This window comes from Sarcophilus harrisii, chromosome 1 (genome assembly GCF_902635505.1).
Source record: "Sarcophilus harrisii chromosome 1, mSarHar1.11, whole genome shotgun sequence".
In the NCBI taxonomy this organism is placed as follows: Eukaryota; Metazoa; Chordata; class Mammalia; order Dasyuromorphia; family Dasyuridae; genus Sarcophilus; species Sarcophilus harrisii.
In genome coordinates, this window is record NC_045426.1 from 331,366,099 (window position 1) to 331,386,207 (window position 20,109).

Here is a 20,109-nt window from a genome sequence, read left to right on the forward strand (position 1 = left end):
CATTTATAAGCTAAAATAAAAGAGGATTTTCATTTATCCCCTTAGAAAATGTCTCAGTGAACGACTTTCCCCAACTACATTGTGCAGAAACATATACAATCTTCATGATTTATAGCATTGAACTGGGCAGGGTTCTTTTTCAGAGGTAGGTGGGGTTGGTTTTCCTACTCCAAACTTCTTTCATCAAATATTCCATCTGTGCCATTCCATTTGGTTGATTCCCATAACTCTTCTTCTCTCCTACCAGATGGTGGTGCTCTTGCCATCTCCATCATCTATAATTTATGGTTACCACCACTTAACTCCAGTTAGTTGCTCTCTGTACTTTCACTCTTCCAGCAGAGAGTGCCTGCCAACCATCTACTCAGCTCTGCCAGGAAGATGATAATGATATTTTCTTCTATGACTTACTCACAAATTTGGTTTGAATTGGCTAGCTCATATATATATACATATACTTATGTATACACACACCCCCCCCCCCACACACACAAAACAGAACCTTCATCACTTTTTAAATTTCTTTGATTTTCTTTATTAAAGATTTTTCTTTTTCTTTCTTTTTTTTAAATTAAAGCTTTTTATTTACAAAACATAAGCATAGGTATTTTTTCAATGTTGATCTTTACAAAACTTTCTGTTCCAAATTTTTCCCTCCTTCCCCCATCCCCTCCCCTAGATGGCAGGTAGTCCAATACATGTTAAATGTGTTAAAAATGTATGTTAAATCCAATTATACATATTTATAAGTTATGTTGCTACACAAGAAAAATAGGATCAAGAAGGAAAAAAAAATTGGGAAAGAAATCAAAATGCAAACCAACAACAACAGAAAGAGTGAGAATGCTATGTTGTGGTCCACACTCAGCTCTCACGGTCTTTTCTTTGGGTGTAGATGGCTCTCTTCATCACTGAACAATTGGAATTGGTTTGAATCATCTCATTGTTGAAGAGAGCCATGTCCATCAGCGTTGATCATGATATAATCTTGTCGTTGTCATGTATAATGATCTCTTGGTTCTGCTCATTTCACTCAGCATCAGTTAATGTAAGTCTCTCCAGGTTTCCCTGAACTCATCCTGCTGGTCGTTTCTTATAGAACAATAATATTCCATAACATTCATATACCATAATTTATTCAGCAATGCTCCAATTGATAAGCTTTTTATTTTTCAAAACGCATACATGGATAATTCTTCAACATTAGCTCTTGCAAAACCTTGGGTTCCAATTTCCCCTCCTTCCCCCACCTCCTCCCCTAGATGGCAAGTATTCCAATAAATGTTAAACATGGTAGAAATATATCTTAAATCCAAAATATGCCTACATATTTATACAATTATTTTGCTGCACAAGAAAAGACAAATCAAACCAGAAAAAAAGAAGAAAATAAAATGGAAGCTGTTCTCTCTCTGGGTATAGATAACTTTCTTCATTACAAGACCACTGGAACTGATCTGAATCATCTCATTTTTGAACAGAGTCATGTCCATCAGAATTGATCATCATATGGTCTTGTTGTTGCAATGTATAATGATCTACTGGTTCTGCTCGTTTCACTTAGCATCAATTCCTGTAAGTCTCTCCAGGCATCTCTGAAATCATCCTCCTGATTATTTATTACAGAACAATAATATTCCATAACATTCATTCTTATTCAACCATTCTCCAACTAGTGGGCATCTACTCAATCTCCAATTCCTTGCCACTACAAAAAGGGCTGCCACAAACATTTTTGCACATGTGGGTCCCTTTTTCTCCTTTAAGATCTCTTTGAGAAATGACCAGAAGGATGAATACAGAGAGACTTGGAGAGACTTATATGAACTGTTGCTAAGTGAAATGAGCAGAATCAGAATATCATTATATACTTCAACAACAATACTACATGAAGATCAATTCTGATGGACGTGACTCTCTTCAACAATGAAAGGATCCAAATCAATTCCAATTGATCGGTAATGAACAGACCCAGCTACACCCAGCAAAAGAACACTGGGAAATGAGTGTGGACCACAACATAATATTTCTACTCTTTTTGTTATTATTTGCTTACATTTTTTTTCTTCTCGGGTTATTTTACCTTCTTTCTAAATTTGATCTTTCTTGGGAAACAAGATAACTGTATAAATATGTATACATATAATGTATTTAACATATACTTTAACATATTTAACATATATGGGACTACTGGCCATCTAGGGGAGGGAGTGGAAGGAAGGAAGGGGAAAAGTTGAAACAGAAGTTTTGGCAAGGGTCAATGTTGCAAAATTGCCCATGCATGTAAATTGTATATAAAAAGCGATAATAAAAAAGGCAATAAAAATATCTACAAGGCAAAAAGAAAAAAAAAAGATCTCTAAGAGATATAAGCTCTATGGAAACACTATTGGATCTAAGGGTATGCACATTTTGATAATTCTTTGAGAATAGTTCCAAATTCCTCTCCAGAATGGTTGGATCTGTTCACAATTCCACTAACAATGTATTAGTGTCCCAGTTTTCCCACATTCCCACATTTGTCATTATCTTTTCCTGTCATCATAGCCAATTTTAGAGGTATGTAGTGGTATCTCTGATCAATAATGATTTAGAGCATCTTTTCATATAATTAGAAATGGTTTCAATTTCGTCATTTGAAAATTGTCTCTTCATATCCTTGGACCATTTATCAATTGAGAATGGCTTGAATTCTTATAAAATTGAGTCAATTCTCTCTATATTTTAGAAATAAGGCCTTTATCAGAACACTTGAATGTAAAAATGTTTTCCCATTTTATCCCTTCTATTCTTATCTTGTCTGCATTAATTTTCCATTACTTTTTTTCTTAAGAAAAGTTTTAAAAAGCAAACTTTTTGGATGTCTCTGTTTATATAATACTTCAATTTGCTCAGGTATCCCTCCCCTTCCCCAGCAGACAACCATACCAAATACTTTATAAAAAAGGAAAAATAAAAAAAATATATAAAGGAGTCATATCTTTGCTGTGATTTGCTGCCATTGATGAGTCCTCCTTTTAGTTTTCCCAATCCTTTATAGGGGACAATTATTCTCTTGTAAATTGATCAATAATCTCATTTCTGGGCCTAAAATTGACTGGTAGCAAATGAAGGATCTATAATTCAAGAGATTAAACCCCATAAACTCCTTTGGGGATTCCTACATTGTAGTATCAGGCAACTACCTTGGGATTTGGCCTTTTATTTTTAACTTGAGAATATTTTGAAAACTACAAAATTCTCTTATGTAGTAGTCAAACTCTGTTTTCTTTTAATCTGAGTTTTGATGTAAATCATCTGTGGCGAGTCATTTTTCTAGTGTCTGTTATCTAACTACATTTAGTTGGAATAGACTCTATGGGGTCTGATTCCTTAACTGACCCATATCTATCCATATGTACCATTTATCTCATTAGAGAGTTCAACTAATTGAACAACAGACAATTAGTTGTAACATTTTACAGTGTTATGGCCTTAAACTTCACTTGAATCATGCTATAGACTGGTAGTTTGTTTTAACTATTTAACTATTTGGGATGGGTTGCCAATTGATTAATATCTTATTTTGTGTTTTCAATGTGCCCTGAAATTTCATTGCAGGGCTCTGCTTGTCCATTTCAAAAGCTTGCCTAATGCTTCTATAATAGCATACTACAAAATTATTCTGCCATCTACTTTTAAAAAATGTTGGGGCTGAAGAAATAGCTAGGTGGCAGAATTGTTTGGTTGATTTCTTAGTTGAATGCTAGTCATGAGTATCTAGAGGTCTTCCATCTTTTAAAACCTTGAAGCACAAACCAATGGATATAATTTAGGTGCTTTTCATTGCATTTTAGCATTACAGATTTAGCAGTGACAGAGAATCTCAAAGACCACTGAATCTAATTACATCATCCTACAGATGAGAGATATATGTTCCTTCAGTGAAACTAGCTTCCTTAACCCCTTAACTTATTTTTTCATCTTCAATCAACCAATCAAGAGACAAAAACTTATTAAGTGCTTATTATGTATTGGATGCTATGTTAAGCACTGGAGTTACAAAGAAAGGCAAAAAATTTAGCCACTGCTCTCAAGAATCTCACATTTTAATGAAAGAAACATTACCATATGATTATATATATATATATATATATATATATATATATACATATATACTGCATAAACACAATGTATAGACATATACATATATATATTCATATTCATACACACACATATATATCAGATGAATTGAAGATAATCATAGACTGAAGGTGCTAGGTTTAATTAAGTGGAGTCACTAGAAATTATTTAAGAAGATGAAAGTTTAGCTGAAATCTGAAGGAAGCTATGGAAGTCAAAAGATGTATATGAGGAAGGAGATAATTCCAAGTATGAGAGATGACCTCTGAAAAGAAATCTGGAGATGGAATATCCTGTGAGAGGAAAAGCAAAGAAACTATTTTTGTTGGATTATAGTGTTCCTGGAGAGAAGTAAAGACTACAGTTGGAAAATTAGGAGGGAGCAGGTTATGAGGAACTTTAAAAGACAAACTACAGATTTTATTTTTAATATTTAATATAATAGGGAGCCTCTGGAGTTTATTGAATAGTAAGACAACATGGTCAGACCCATGTTTTAGAAAGATAACTTTGACAGTTGAATAGAGAATGGAATGGAGTGGGTTGTTGCAATTGTTCATCCTTCTTGAAGAGGATGAATGCACAAGGTAATGAATATCTTGACTTGTGTGTGGATTGGATTTAAGTGAAACAGAGCTATACAAAGTTATCAGCATCACTTTTTCCCCCAGAGCCATCCAAATCTAGTGACTTGACAAAGGTCAAGAGAACTGACAATGGCCTGGGATGTGTAGTGAGTGATCTTGACCTTTCTAAATTAGGTTCTTTCCAAAGCCTAAATTTCTTTAAGGTCTTTTCCATTTCCATTTAAGGACTAAGAGCTAGGTAAGAATTGAGAAGAAAGTGGGCTTAATTTGCCATCACAAAGATAATCAGTCTGGCAGGGCAAGATCTTCAAGAGTTTCTGCCTGGTATAGAAAAGAACTGCTACTTAAACATGTTGTAAGTCATTAAAACCTAAATAATGAGCCACTGAGCCTTGGGTTGTGACTTTTATCGATCATTCAATTCAATGATATAGGTAAGATAGGAAGACAAAATTGAAGGTATTCGTATGGTCAAGACATGAACAACGAAAGACTAAACCAAGGTGGTGGCTATATGAGTAGAGAGAAGGGGATAGACATATTGAAGAGATATTATGTAGATAGAAATAATAATATTTGGTCACAGACTGGATATGTCAGTGATGGTATCTTAGCTGCTGTCCCAATCCCAATGATACTGTTGCTTTCTCTCATGGACTTCATTAGAACCTTTTCCAGGCATAGCTAGCTGTTTCCCCAGACCTGATAAATTCTCTCATTCTCTCTCATGACCTCAAAATCTCATCTAAGATTATCCTGTTTTTCTGTTCTGCCCAATTCTGGTTTTTTTTTTTTTTTTTTTTTTTTTTACTTTTTCTTCTCAAAATAAACCCATGCCTTACTATTTTGTGTTGTATGTTTTCCTTAAGGAGGAGGCCTGCATAGTGTATCATTCCTTACCTCAAATAAATGACCAAATAAATGCCCTTGCTTGATTTGAAAATGATTTGAGATTGTATTCTTTCAGAGATGACACTGCAACCTACTCCCTGGTATTCTAACATCTTTGGTTAAATTGGCTGAGTGGGAAAATAAAGTCAATGATGAGAGAAATGTTTTGAATGTGGATGACTGGAAGGATTATAGCTTTTATTCATTCACATAATAGTGAATCTGGGAAAAGGAAGGATTTGGTAGTAGTGGGAGGAGAGATAATGACTTCTCTTTGGGGACATATTGAGCTTGGGAAATATGTGGAAAAATTATTTAAAGATGACCAATAGGCGATTGTTGGTCAGAAGAAAAGTTCAGGATAAGCAGATCTGAGAATCTTCTGCATAGGAATGATAATTGAACCCAGGGGAGAGAATGAGATCACCAAGCTAAGGAGGAAAATTGGGGAAAAAAAAGGTTTCAGCCAGGATACAAACTTTTTCAGTGAAGTCTGTCTGGTCTTGCTTAGTTAATTTTGCTACTGTTTACTCACACCTATGTGGATATGTCAGGATTTTCATGGTGTTACTCTATTTTTTATCCATGTACCTTAATTCTTTCTCCCTAATCATTCCAAACTAAGATAAAGGGGAGTTTGTTATCAAAGAAAAAGAATTCCAGAGGACCTAATGGAACAGGAGGGAGGAAGATGATATAGATCATATAGAGGTAGAACTGAGATACCCAGGAATGAAAAAAAACATTCAGAAAAAGGAGCACAACATTTTCATATTTTAAAAAATTGCTTATTTTCATTGTCAAAAGACAAGGGGATAAATGGAGCAGGAACTGTCAAAGGACAGGGAAATGCATTTGTAAGGGGGTATTCACATTCTTGGTTCCTATGGTAAAAACCAGAATGTCTAACAGTTATGAGATCTGGAGAATGAAGAAGATTAAAATGAGCAACTCATTTTGGAGTTCAAGATGGCCTTAGAGGTACAGAAAGTAGTTATCTTTTATGAGTACTTAGCTTCCAATCTCTAAGAACCTGGAAGCAAAAGTCCTTATGCTATCTTAGGTGTACTGACGTTTGGGATTTGAGAATCCCAATTTAGAATTTAGAAGCCTCTTCTGAACTGTTCTTAGTGCCTAGAAGCCGACGTTCGTGAGATGACTTGGTTGTAGACTAAGTTGTAGAAATTTCAACAGGATCTTTCAAGAATGTACTGTGATTCAACTATTGACATCCAAGAAATGTTGACTTGATAAAGATACTAGAGACTATTTAACCCAACCTACACATTTTATAGATAATAAACCAGGTCAAAAGATCACACATAAATTTAGAGTTGGGAAGACTCTTTGAGGTTATTTATTTCAATCACTTTATCTTGGATTTGAGGAAACTGAGACTCAGAAAAATTTTACCCAAAGTAACAGAGGGGACACAGATTTGAATTAGTTCTGATTCAAAATAGTTAAATAACTCAAAGTCTATTCACAGCAGAGTTGGATCTAGTAGTCAGATAACTTGCTTTTCAGTTTAATGTCCTTTTTATTATACCACACTGCCTTTACAGAGCTCTGTAATCCCATGCCCACTCTAATACCAAACAACAGTGGATAGCATTAAAATGAAAAAAAGATTCCTGAAATATATCCCTAAGTATTAGGATCTCTTCCCTTACATGGCAGAATTCCTAAAATTTATAATAATTTTTTAGCATAGCCAAGACCTTCCTCTCCAAATTCTTTCTTTCATTGCTGTTTCCAACTATGTCTGCACATTTAATCTCATCAGGAAATGATCACTTTCCTTGGGAAAAAAGATTTGGGTAGGGCAATTTTTTGTATGGTTATTTCAGTTCCTTTTCCCTAAATCTATAAGTGGTGGGCCTGAGCTTGTGAGTCACAGCAGAGAGAAAGACAGACAGTGAGAGAGAGAGAGAGAGAGAGAGAGAGAGAGAGAGAGAGAGAGAGAGAGAAGAAAGAAGGGAAGGAGGAAGAGGGAGGGAGAGAGGGAGGAAGGGAGGGAGGGAGGGAAGGAGGGAGGGAGGAAAAGAGAGAATCCTATCCACTGGAAGATTTGAGAATGAAAAATGTTAGTATTGCTGGGTGGGATTCCCTTCACTGAGCAGGTCAATTTTATATCACAAACCATCCAAGAAAATTTTCCTTTCAATGCCTTTATTATTTGCAATGTCTAAAACATCCTCTTTTCCGTCTCGTTACCTATTGAAACCTATCCATTCTTTAAAGTGGAAATTCTTAACCTGATATATTTCAAGGCCCCTGTAAACATTGATGGGATATATATATATAGTAGGCACCAAAAGTTGGGGTTTTATCATATTGACCATTCTCTTTGACAAAAAGTAGATTTATTTAGGGAAGAGGTTACAGACAAAATGAAGGAATACAATAGATACTGGGAATGTTAAATAAGAAATAGAGCAGGAGGGCATATGAAAGACAGGTTCCTCAGGGGAACTCACAATTACGAAGGAGAAAGGGAGCACTCATAAGGTTGGGACATGTTCTTAGCTGTCAAGATTCTGAGGTCCATAGATTTAACCAGACTGCTAGAGGTATCAATAATATAAAAATGGTTTAAAAATCTCAAATTCAATCTTTTCTTTGAGTTGACCTTCCTCACCCCTACTCCAGGATTTTTTTATTGCACTTCATCTTTTGTAAAAGTACTTAGGACTTAATACTTCATAGTGTAATGATTGGTATATGTGTAATTACCCTATTGAATTGTAAGTTCTCTGAAGACAGAGACTGTCTTGTATTCAACTCTGTATTATCCCCAGCAGTGCTACCATGGAGTTGGCATTTATGAATGTGTGATGAATTGAATTAATTCTTAGAGTTAATGTGTCTTGGATATTTTGAATTGGGAGGATGGAAGAATCAGGTCACTTAATAGTTGGCTGTATTGATGCAGAGGGAAGATGGAACCTACCAGAGGATAAGGTTGCTTTATTCCCTCCAAAAAGTGAAGATTATTTTCTGTTTTTCAAGAGGCTTGGAAAGAAACTTTTTGGGGAAAATAAAATCTGTCTTAAATTCAGTATCTCATTAGCTCAGATTCTTGCATTGGACCCAAGAGTTTCTAGAGAGATATGAATAAAATCTATTGTTCCTAGGAAAACTTTGGGGAGGGGGGCGGGGCAGAAGCATACTCTAGTGCTAATATCTTCTAAGATGAACATCATTTTATCTTTTTTTTTTCATTTGTACATAGCTGTCTGCATGTTTTCTCCTAAGATTAAATTTTGAATTCTTTGAAATGAGGGCCTCTTTTGTTTTTTGGCCTTTCATTTCATCCTAGGCACTTAGTACAGTGCCTGATACATGATAGAAATTTTAAAATGCTTGTTGATTCTTTGATACCACAAAAAGAGCAGTTACAAACATTTTTGAACATCACATGTGGGTCCTTTCCCCTACTTTATGTTTTCCTTGGGATACAGGCCTAGTAATGGCTCTGCTAGGTCAAAGGGTATGCACAGTTTGATAGCCCTTTGTGAATAATTCAAAATTGCTCTCTAGAATAATTGGATCATTTCACAACTCCTCCAACAATGCATTATTGTCCTAGTTTTCCTACATTCCTTCCAACATTTATCATTGGCTTTTCTGTCATCTTAACCAATCTGAGAGGTGTGAAGTGGTAATTCAGAGTTGTTTTAATTTGCATTTTACTATCAAGTGATTTAGGGCATTTTTTCATATGATTACAGTTGGTTTTAATTTCATCATCTGAAAATTGTTCATATCCTTTGACCATTTATCAATTGGGAAATGACTTGTATTCTTATAAATTTGACAACAGTCATATATATTTTAGAAATAAGGTCTTCATCAGAAATACTGGTTTTTCTCTCAGTTTTGTTATTCCCTTTTAATCTTGTTTCTGCCATTAGTTTTGTTTGTGCAAAATCTTTTTAATTTAATGTAATCAAAGTTGTCCATTTTGTATTTTCATAAAGTTCTCTAGTTCTTCTTTGGTCACAAATTCCTCCCTTCTCCAAAATCTGATAGATAATTTATCTTACTTTCCTAATTTGCTAATTATGTCATATTTTATGCCCAGGTCATGTACCCATTTTGACTTTATTTTAGTGTGGGGTGTGAAATGGAGATCTATGCTGAGCTCCTGACATATTATTTTCCAGTTTTCCCATGATTTTTTTTTTTTTTTTTTGGTGAAATAGTGAGTTCTTATCCCAGAAGCTGAAGCTGGGGATTTAAAATACTAGATTATTATAGTCATTGGTTATTGTATTGGGTATGTCTAATAACCTATTCACAGGTCTACCATTCTGCTTCTTAGCCAAATGTTTTGTATGAATAAATGAGGAAATGAGTAGTGCCCATCGATTGAGAAATGGTTGAAGAAGTTGTAGTATATGAAGGTAATGGAAATATTATTGTTTTATAAAAATGATGAATAAACTGACTATTTTATTTTTTAAAATGTAAATAGTATTTTATTTTTCTTACATATGAACATTCATTTAAAATAGGGTTTTGAAATCTCAATTTTTTTTCTTCCTCCTTCTCAAGACAGCAAGTAATCTGATATAGGTTATACATTTATAATCATATAAAACATATTTCTACATTAGTAATGTTGTGAAAGAAAAAAAACAGAACAAAAGGAAAACATTACCAAAAAACTCAAAGAAGGTTAAAATATTATGCTTTAATTTACATTTAGACTTTATCAGTTCTTCCTCAGAATGTAGATAGCATTTTCCATCATGAATCTTTTGGAATTGGCTTGAATCATTGTATTGCTAAAAGAACTCTAAATTTGTTTCAGATTATTGTATTGCTGAAAATAGTTGTCATTCATCATTGATCATCCCACAATGCTGATGTTACTTTGTATAATGTTCCCTGGTTCTGCTCATTTCATTCAGCATCAGTTAGATTTTTCTGAAATCTGCATGTTTTTTAAGAGATTGTTTTTATTAACCTATACATGGGTAATTTTTCAGCATTGACCCTTGCAAAATCTTGTGTTCCAAATGTTCCCCTCTTACCCTCCCCACTCCTTCTCCTAGATAGCAGGTAACCCAATATGTGTTAAATATGTTAAAATATATGTTAAGTCTAATATATGTATACATATTTATCCAATTATCTTGTTACACAAGAAAAATCAGATCAAAAGGGGAAAAACTGAGAAAGAAAACAAAATGCAAGCAAATAACAAAAGAAAGAGTGAAAATGCCATGTTGTGATCCACACTCAGTTCCCACCATCCTCTCTCTGGTTGTGGACAGCTCTCTTCACCACATGACCATTGGAACTGAACTCAATCATCTTATTGTTGAAAAGGGCCACATCCACCCGAATTGATCGTTGTTGTTGCCATGTACAATGATCTCCTTGTTCTGTTCATTTCACTTAGCATCAGTTCATGTAAATCTCTCTGGGCTTCTCTGAAACCATCCAGCTAATCTCTTTTTATAGAACAATACTATTCCATAACACTTATACACTACAACTTATTCAGCCATTCTCCAATTGATGGGCATTAACTCAGTTTCCAGTTTCTGGCCACTACTAAAAGGGCTTCCACAAGCATTTTTGCACATGTGGGTCCCTTCCCTTCTTTAAGATTTCTTTGGGATATAAGCCCAGTAGAAACACTGCTGGGTTAAAGGGTATGCACAGTTTGAAAACTTTTTTAAACATAGTTCCAAATTACTCTCCAGAATGGCTGGATCTGTTCACAATTCCATCAATAATGTATGAGTGTCCCAGTTTTCCCACATCCCCTCCAACATTTAAAGGAATTTGGATGCTATACCACTTGGTGCATTTATGTTTAGTATTGATATTACTTCATTATCTATGATACCCTTTAGCAAGAAATGGTTTACTTCCTTATTTCTTTTAATTAGATCAATTTTTGCTTTTGCTTGATCTGAGAATAGGATCACTACCACTGCTTTTTTTTCCTGAAGCAATTGACTTGTCCAGGGTCACACAGCGAGAAAGTGTTAAGTGTCTGAGATCAAATTTGAACTCAGGTCCCCCTGACTTCAGGGCTGGTATTCTCTCCTCTGCACCACCTCCTACCCCTACTTTTTTTACTTCACCTCAAGTATAATAAATTCTCTTCCAGCCTTTGACTTTTATTGCATATGTATCACTCTGCTTTAAAGGTATTTCTTGTAAACAACATATGGAATTCTGGCTTTACGTCCCTGCTATCTGCTTCTGTTTTATGGGAGAGTTCATCCCATTCACATTTCATCAAATCTATTTTGTAGGAAGGTATATGTTTTTCCCATTTCATCAACTCTATTTTAAGGAGTTTTCTTCAGATAATTTCTGTGTTTTTTTTCTCCTATCTTCTTGCAAGGATCCTATTTCCTTTCCCCATTTTTCTTCTCTCTTTTAAAATCCTTTTCGAGATCTTCCAAGAAGGACTTGTGAAATGGTAACAACTCGTATCTTTCTTTGCGGCTTCTTCTGGAGTTGATTTGGCTTTGGGAACCTCAGGGTTTGAGATCTGGTCTCTCTCTTCATAAAAGTTGTCTACGGTCAGAATTCTTTTTACTATTTTTTCTCCTATTTTAAGGGTTGAGCTCTAATCTTAAGGCAAAGGTGTGACAGCTGTTTTAGTTTGCCCTGAGGCTGGTGTTTCTAAGTGATTTGCATTGCTGGGTAATCAAGGCTAGGTGTTGAGTTCTTCCAGGGCTCAGTGATTTATAATTTGCCGTTTGTATTGGATTTTATATTGGATTTTAGGTATCTTGCAGCAAATCTAATAAATCACCTGCTTGCAATCAAGGCAGAGTAGCCTAAGAGATTCACAGAATGGTCCATGAAAACTGCAATGCTCTGACTCCCTGCCCCAGCTTTTTGTCCTGGGCACCCTGTGCTGCAGCCTGTGCTAGGTTGACTGTTCCTCTGCCTACCTGAAATAGACCTACTCTGAAGTTTTTTCAAGGTATCTTCTAGAAATGTGTTATACTCCAGATATTTGTGGGTTCTTTGACTCCAAAACCAGTTTAGAGGTTTAATCTGCTATTGGTTTGAGAGAAGGTCAGAGGAGGTCACAGAAAATTTTGTCAGCTCTCCACAATCTTGGCTCTGCCCCAAATAAACTGATTTTAGAAAAGCCTTGAAAGATTTACATGAAATGATGAGTGATACAAGCAGAACCAGAAATACATTGTACACAGTAACAACAAAATTGTGCTATGATCAACTATGAAAGGCTCAATTCTTCTTAGTGATTCAGTGATCCAAAGCAATCCCAAAAAACTTTGGCTAGAAAATGCCAAAAAATGCTTGTTGACTGTAAGACATATTTGAAAATGATTATACAAATTTTGCTTTACTTTTAATGAAGGGGAAGTTATTACCTCCATAGACAGCTTTTCCATCATTAGATTTAATTGTTAGGAAATTTAGTCTTTAAAGGTCTTGATTTCCTAATTCTAAGCAATTAATTGAGAGATGGTATCTTTAAAACACTTTCTTGGAGGAAATAAGTGATTGAGAAATAGATACTATTGCTATAGCATTTATTGCTATAGTTCTGCCTAATTTTATGTATCAAATGACATTGTTTTGTTGCTTTCTACAATCACACTGATCCTCTCAGAAGTCTAAGTGTTCTTTTGCCTAGTTCAAATTTAAGAGTCAGAATTAAATTAGGTCTCAAGGGGCATCTTTTGGTATTATGGGATTTCCTTTTTCTTGGCAGAACCAATGCACACATTTTCTTATTGCAATCTTGATTTCATGAATAGGAAATGATTATCACTGTGTCCTGACCACTCCCATAACCATAACCATTGGGAGTCCAATATCCAAAATGTTAGAACATTTTTCATTTTCTTACTGGAAAATGCCAAAACCTCTTTGATATCTTTAAAGTCTGGGGTAGGGGTGGGGGATGTCAATGTATACTCTCATTGCCTCTTCACTTTTTAGACATTTTTGTCTATACATTACTACACTTTGGAGATTCTCACAGATTCAGAAATGTAAGATCTGAAAGGGAGCTTATTGAATAAATACACAGTTTGAAACTGTAAGAAACCTGAGAAGTCATGTGGTCCAAATGTCAAGATATTTAGAAAGTTGGTAAAATTTCTTTTTATTTTTTAACATTTTGTTAATGCAAACGGGATTTTTAGACTATATTTGCTTTCTATCCCCATCATTGTACCTTGATCTATAGCAACAGAAACATGAACAGATAAGCAAAACCATTGAGTATAACAATGGTCTCCAGCAAACTACATAATATTCCAAACATGTTGTACATCTCTGTCAAGAGGAAAAAGATGTGCTTCCATGTCAGCCATCTGGAACCAATATGCATAATAGCCAGTGAATGGCTGCATGTCTTTGATAGCTTTTTAATCTTTTAATGTTACATTCTATGGCATTTTTATAGACATTGTATGCAATGTTCTCTTGGTTCTACATGACTTGCTATCAGGTCATATCAGTATTTCCATTTTCTCTTAAATTCCTCATATGCTTTGATGCTTGTGGTATTATACTTTCATTGCATTCAGACACTATAATTTATTTAGCCCTTTCCCATCGCTGCACACGTACTTTATTCCCAGTTTTTTGTTACTTCAAAAAGTGTTGGTATGATTATTTGAATATATCCAGATCTATCTATATCTATACTAACATCTGTATCTACATATCTAGCATTTTTCTTATTCTTTCTTTCTATCATCTTTGTTTTTTTCTATTTTTTGAATTTTTGATGGTATATTCCTTGAAGTGGAATTGCTAGGCTTTCAAAATGTATGATTTGCATAGTGCCATGTCTTACATACTCCCAAACTGATCTCCAGAATAGTTTTATCTTAATTTACAATTCCACAAGAGTTATATTAGTTAGTGTGAATGTCTTGCTACAATTACTTCAACAGTTAGAGAAGGAAGATGTAGAACTTTATTCCAGCGTCACTGGTAACATTTATACTTCTGCTGCTTCATAGAAACACCTGAATTTGGCACCAAGTTAGCAAGATTATTAAAAGAACTGCCAAAAATATTTCTTCTCTTATTATGGCTATAGCCAGAGAAAGTGCTCTGTCTCAGTGGCAGATAACTGCCTCACTCCAGAAATGGTCGTGCATCATCCCACATCTCCATTTAATTTAACTGAGTTGCGTGGCCATAAAATTGCTAGTTTTAATTAACTCTAACATTTGTATTATTAATCATGCTTTAGAACATGTATTATATATCTATACATATCTATTTCTGTCTATCTATGAATCTATCTACTAGATTTATTCTCTTGCAAACAATCCATGTACTTTATTACTTAATTATTAAGAAACTGCTCTTAACTTTATAAATTTATCAATTTTCTCTGTCTTGAATGTCAGACTTGAATTGGAAATGTTTGAATTTTCTATTAATTAATAGCATCTCTTCATGTTCTGATTGTACAAAATATTTAAATTTTGTATAACTTTTTTTTTGTATGATCCACACATTTCATTTTCTCTCTGTATGTCTCATATCCTTTCATATTTAAGGTTATTTTATCCTTTTGGAACTCGTTTTTTTGTGTATAGTATAGTACAACTCTTTCCATCGGGTGTCTAACAAATAACATTAATTAATGAGGTCATTAGATGCAGGCTAAAACCTAATTTTACAAAATTACATTTTAGTTTTCTTGGTAGTTTTTGTCAAATGGGGAGTCCTTTCTCTATCGTTTTTGTCGAATATAGGAGTATTTTGTTTGCTTGTTTCTAGGTCTTACTAGTGTCTTCCACTCATTTACCTTTCTTAGTTTAATCAGTAATAACACCAATATTAATAATGATAATTAGCACTTAAGTGGCACTATAAGATTTGCAAAGTACTATACATATATTCTCTAATTGGATCTTTATCAATCACCCTATGAGATAGGTGCTGTTATTATCCTCATTTTATAGAGAAGGAAGCGAAGGCTGAGAAAAGTAAAGTGATTTTCCTATAGTCACATGGCTCTGGGGTGGGATTTGAACTAAATATTTAGTCTTGATAATCACTGTTTTGTAACATTTAGGTGCAGATCTAGTACTACCAGACTTCCTATAAAATTTTTTTGTTTTCATTATTTCTTGTGAATTTCCGGACCTTTTGTTCCTTCAAATACTTTGTTATTATTTTGTCTATAATTTTTACTAGCTAAGAAAATTTTCCTAACTGAGCATTTAATTACTATGTAAAGTCATGGCAGGGCTGTGTATCATCTGGATGTGTTGCAAATGGCCTTTGGAGGGCACTGGGATGCCACCAGGTTATTGGGAAGTAGAATCTCATGAATTCTGAACTAGTAGTCAGAAAGATTTAGATTTGAACCATATTTTAGATATTTATTAGCATTGTAATTTGGGTAAATTATTTGACATTATGACCCACAAAATGAAGATAATTATGATACTTACCTTACATGGTTGTTATGAACATAAATGAGATAACGAATATAAAATGCTTTGCAAACTTTAAAGCTCTGTTATGGTCAACTACTAAATTATACAATTCTCCCAAATGTAGAATGTATTGAAAAATCATATTCACAAATGTGATTTAGAGCCCAAATAACATCACACAGACCAAAAGAGTGGTGCCTGGATTCAAGTTTTGCATTCATGCTAGAACATATGGCAATTAGGTGGTGCAGTGGATAATACATTGGGTCTAGAGTCAGAAAGGACTGAGTTCAAATTGATTTTCAGATACTGTGTGACCCTGGGCAAGTCACTTAATCCTGCTTGCCTTAGTTTTCTCATCTGTTGGGTTATCTGAAGAAGAAAATGGCAAACCACTCCAATATCTTTATCCAGATAACCCCAAATGGGGTAACAAAGAATTGGATATGACTGAAATGACTGAACAGCAACACTACCAGGGGCAGTGTAGCACCAGAAGTTGAAGAGCAAATCTCAAAAAGCTGATGGGCAACTGTTATCACATTTGCATGGTAGCTATCTAAGAGTCAGCAGAAATATTGGTGATTGTGTGTGGATCCAGACTCTTACTGCCTCCAGGAAACAGTTTCTGTAAATCTTAATCACTAATATATCCCAGGTAGCACTGGAAATAAGAGGAAATTCATGAAACTTGGAGTCACTGTTTGGGTTGCTCTAGCATCAAGAACACTAGATGGGGGTCTCAGGTATCCTTGGATTTTATGTCAAGAGCTGCCTGGCTATTGTCACTCTGCTCACTGGGCTGGACTAGAGGAAAATTGGGATCCTTCTCAGTGAATGAGATCAAGATTGTGAAATTTCCTAAAGACTGTCTGCCTCTAGGAGACTTTTTTCCAGAAGACTTAGTTTTGTGGTGAAGAATAGGCCTCCAAGGGAGCCAGTGACTGAGAGGAAGCACAGGAGAGAAGGTGGCTTCCAGCACCCGCTTTTTTTCCCTATGAACTGTTATCTTTTTCCAAGAAGCCCTACATTCAGTACCTTATTGACAACAATGCCAGAAAAAAATATATCAATAAATATCAAAATAATATAACACAATATTTTAAAGTTTGCAAAACAATTTACATGTCTCATCTAATCCTCACAAGAACTCTGGGAAGTAAAGGTTATTATTATCTTAATTTTAGAGATGAGTAAACTAAAGCACTAAGCAGATGAGTGACCAAGCCAGAGTCACACAACTTGTAAATGTCTGAGGTAATTGAAGTCTTTCTGACTCCAAGTCCATTTATCTATCCATTGAGCTATGTAGATGTCTAGCTGACTTATAAAGTCCCAGTTTTTTTTTTTTTTTTTAGACCTTCAGTCTCCCTTTCAGCTACCTAAAGCACTCAGATGGAAGGGTTGGAGATGGGGGAGAGAGAGGGTAGAGAGGTTTTTATACCTAGCTTATCTACTTGCACTAGTTTTAACTAAATTATACAGGAATGGCAGAAAGGAGCTACTTCATTGTAAAACTAATGACTTCATTACCACCACAATAAGAGCTGCTATAAACATTTTAAAACATATAGATTTTCTTTTTTTCCCTAATCATCTTTGTAAATAACCTAATAGCAGCATTGCTGGGTCAAAGGCTACAGGCATTTTAATAACTCTTTGGGTCTAATTCCATTTCACAAAGTAAAAATAAAATAAAATAAAAAAACTAATAGCTTCCTTATTATGTTGAGAAATCGCCCTTTGTAAAATAAGGGGCACCTGATTTGGAATCAATTCACCCTGAATTCTGCCTGGATTAAAGCAGCCAATACCCAGTACTATTTTGACTTTCTTTCTATCTCCTCAATCAGTACCCTCCATGCTGGAATTTTTCTTCACCCTCACACTCATTTTTCTAATTAATAAGTCTCTAATCCAATTCACTATTTCATGAAGAGTGCCAGCCATTCTGACTTCATTCTTGACTCCTTTTCCAGACTTCCTCTCCACCCCTTCAACACAGCAGCCTCCACAGTGGATACTCTTCTGTTTTGCTTCCCCTTGTGTGTTTTCTATCTCCATTAGAGTGTAAATTCCTTGAGTATTGGGTTTGTATTATTTGCTTGTATTTGTTTGCCCTGTTCTTAGTATAGTGCCTGGCACAGAGCAATAAATTCACACTTTCTCTATTTCCTTTTCTCTTTCCTCCCTCTTCTTTCTTTCTTTCATTCTTTCTCTGTCTCAAAAAATATTTGTTTGATTTAAGATAAATCTTGTTGCTCTAGGTATAAATATAGTTATAGCTAGAGCAGCAAATAATTTATTACTCTCTCTAAGGCCCTCGTGTATTTGATGGGGCTGGGAGCCCTTAGTCCACTTCCTGCTCTAGCATTTGTTATCGTCATTGTTGTTTTGTTAAAATTATTAGTCAAAAGAAGAACAGGCTGCCTTGGGAGGTAATCCTATTTTCTCCACTGGCAAGTCATTATGCAGAATCTTGGTGACTATTTGACAAGTGTATTGAAGAGTGGATTCTTTTTCAAGTACTGGTTAGACTAGGTGGCCACTGAATTTCTTTCTAATTCTAAAATTATGTGATTCTGGCCTTGAGTCAGACTTCTGGTAGTTATCTCAGAGTTAAAACAGTTCACTGTTTATTTCTATTTTCCTGGACTCTGAGCCAAAAGAGGCCGTTCTCAGATTCTCTGGAGCATCTCCAGATAGTAGGAGTTGAGAGAACAAAATCTGCAGCACAGCGAGCTGAGAAGAGCCACAGCAACAGGGAATAGAGCTAGCAGGCTCTAGACCCATTGGCTATTGGGTGCTTTGGGGTTATCAACTCATCTTCTCTGGCAGTTATCAGTGGTGAGAGTATTGCAAGTTAGGATTCTTGCAGTCTCTCCCATTTCAAAGATGCTAAATCTTTCAGGTGGCTTCAGCCTACTGATCACTGTCACTGGAATTGCATTGGTAGTCCTTTTCCTGCTGTTGGTAGCGATGTGCATCCACCACAATGGAGCCGGTGCTCATGAACCTGACATAGAGAGGAACTATAGACACGTGGGCAGAAATCGTGTCAGGTGGGTCCATCCTTGGCCATTACGTGCTGGGGGCCCCCTTGGACGCCTTCACCACAACCACCGAAACCTCCATGGTCTCCACCCTCTCCAACCAGGCCACCATCACCATCATCTTCACCATCATCACCATCCTCATCGTCATCACCATGGTCACCGGGCTCATCGCTGACGACTTTGATTAAGAAAGGCATCTATCTCTGTGGATTTAGCAGTTTGAGGGAGTCCTGCCTTCCTCTGAAAATGACAGTTTGATTTTCTAAAGGACAGTTTGATTTTCTGCAAGAACCTCAGGACCCATAGATTGTGACTCATAAGAAAAGGACAGTTGGAAGTGTTTGATTTAATAGTTATCTGTTAATAGTTTATTATATAGATTGTAAAGCTATACTGTGTATCTCTGTGTCTTAGACTATCTGTGTGTATGTTTCTATTTTCTTTTTTTCTTCTCTCATCTTCATATCTGTCTGTATCTCTCTGTTTTTCTGTCTGTTTCTATCCCTGTCTCTTTCTACTAGGATATATATTAAAATACCTTTGAGCTCTATTCTTATAGTTCTGTGTTATGAGGTCTCTTCTAGCCCTAGTATTCTCTCCTGTTCTTTTCAATTCTAACATTTTGTATTCTGAAATCTCTTCTAACATTTTATATATATATATATATGTATGTATATATATATATACATACATATATATGTATATATATTTACACATATACACACAAATGTACTTATATGTCTTTCTCTTTACTTTCTGAATAATTGATCTATTACATTCATAAACAATATGATATTGCTTATATCTGGGCAGGAAAAAGGATCATAAATCTTTAGTTGGAGTAAAATTTTAAAAACTATACAGGGCCTTGTAGGGTGGTAAACATCTGCCTTTCTGTTTGTTTTGGAGGCTTTCATAAAAAACAACATAAATACTTTATAACTTTTAATCTCTGAGAAGGTTTAATTTTGATCTGCACTTTTTATTGTTGAAATAGGAAGATTTTTGGTGATGACATTTAATAGC

General features: G+C 35.1%; 1 protein-coding gene across 1 annotated transcript; it reads left to right on the forward strand.

Annotated features, from left to right (window-relative positions):
• Nucleotides 1–18,454: 18,454 nt before the first annotated feature.
• HRCT1 (histidine rich carboxyl terminus 1) lies at nucleotides 18,455–19,739 on the forward strand. Its single transcript, XM_012544108.3, has one exon. The coding sequence runs from the start codon at nucleotides 18,923–18,925 to the stop codon at nucleotides 19,256–19,258; it is 336 nt and encodes a 111-aa protein (XP_012399562.1). The 5' UTR covers nucleotides 18,455–18,922; the 3' UTR covers nucleotides 19,259–19,739.
• Nucleotides 19,740–20,109: the final 370 nt, after the last annotated feature.

Bases quoted from the DNA above. Each gene is read 5' to 3' on its own strand.
- HRCT1 (XM_012544108.3), top strand. From the start codon at position 18,923: ATGCTAAATCTTTCAGGTGGCTTCAGCCTACTGATCACTGTCACTGGA.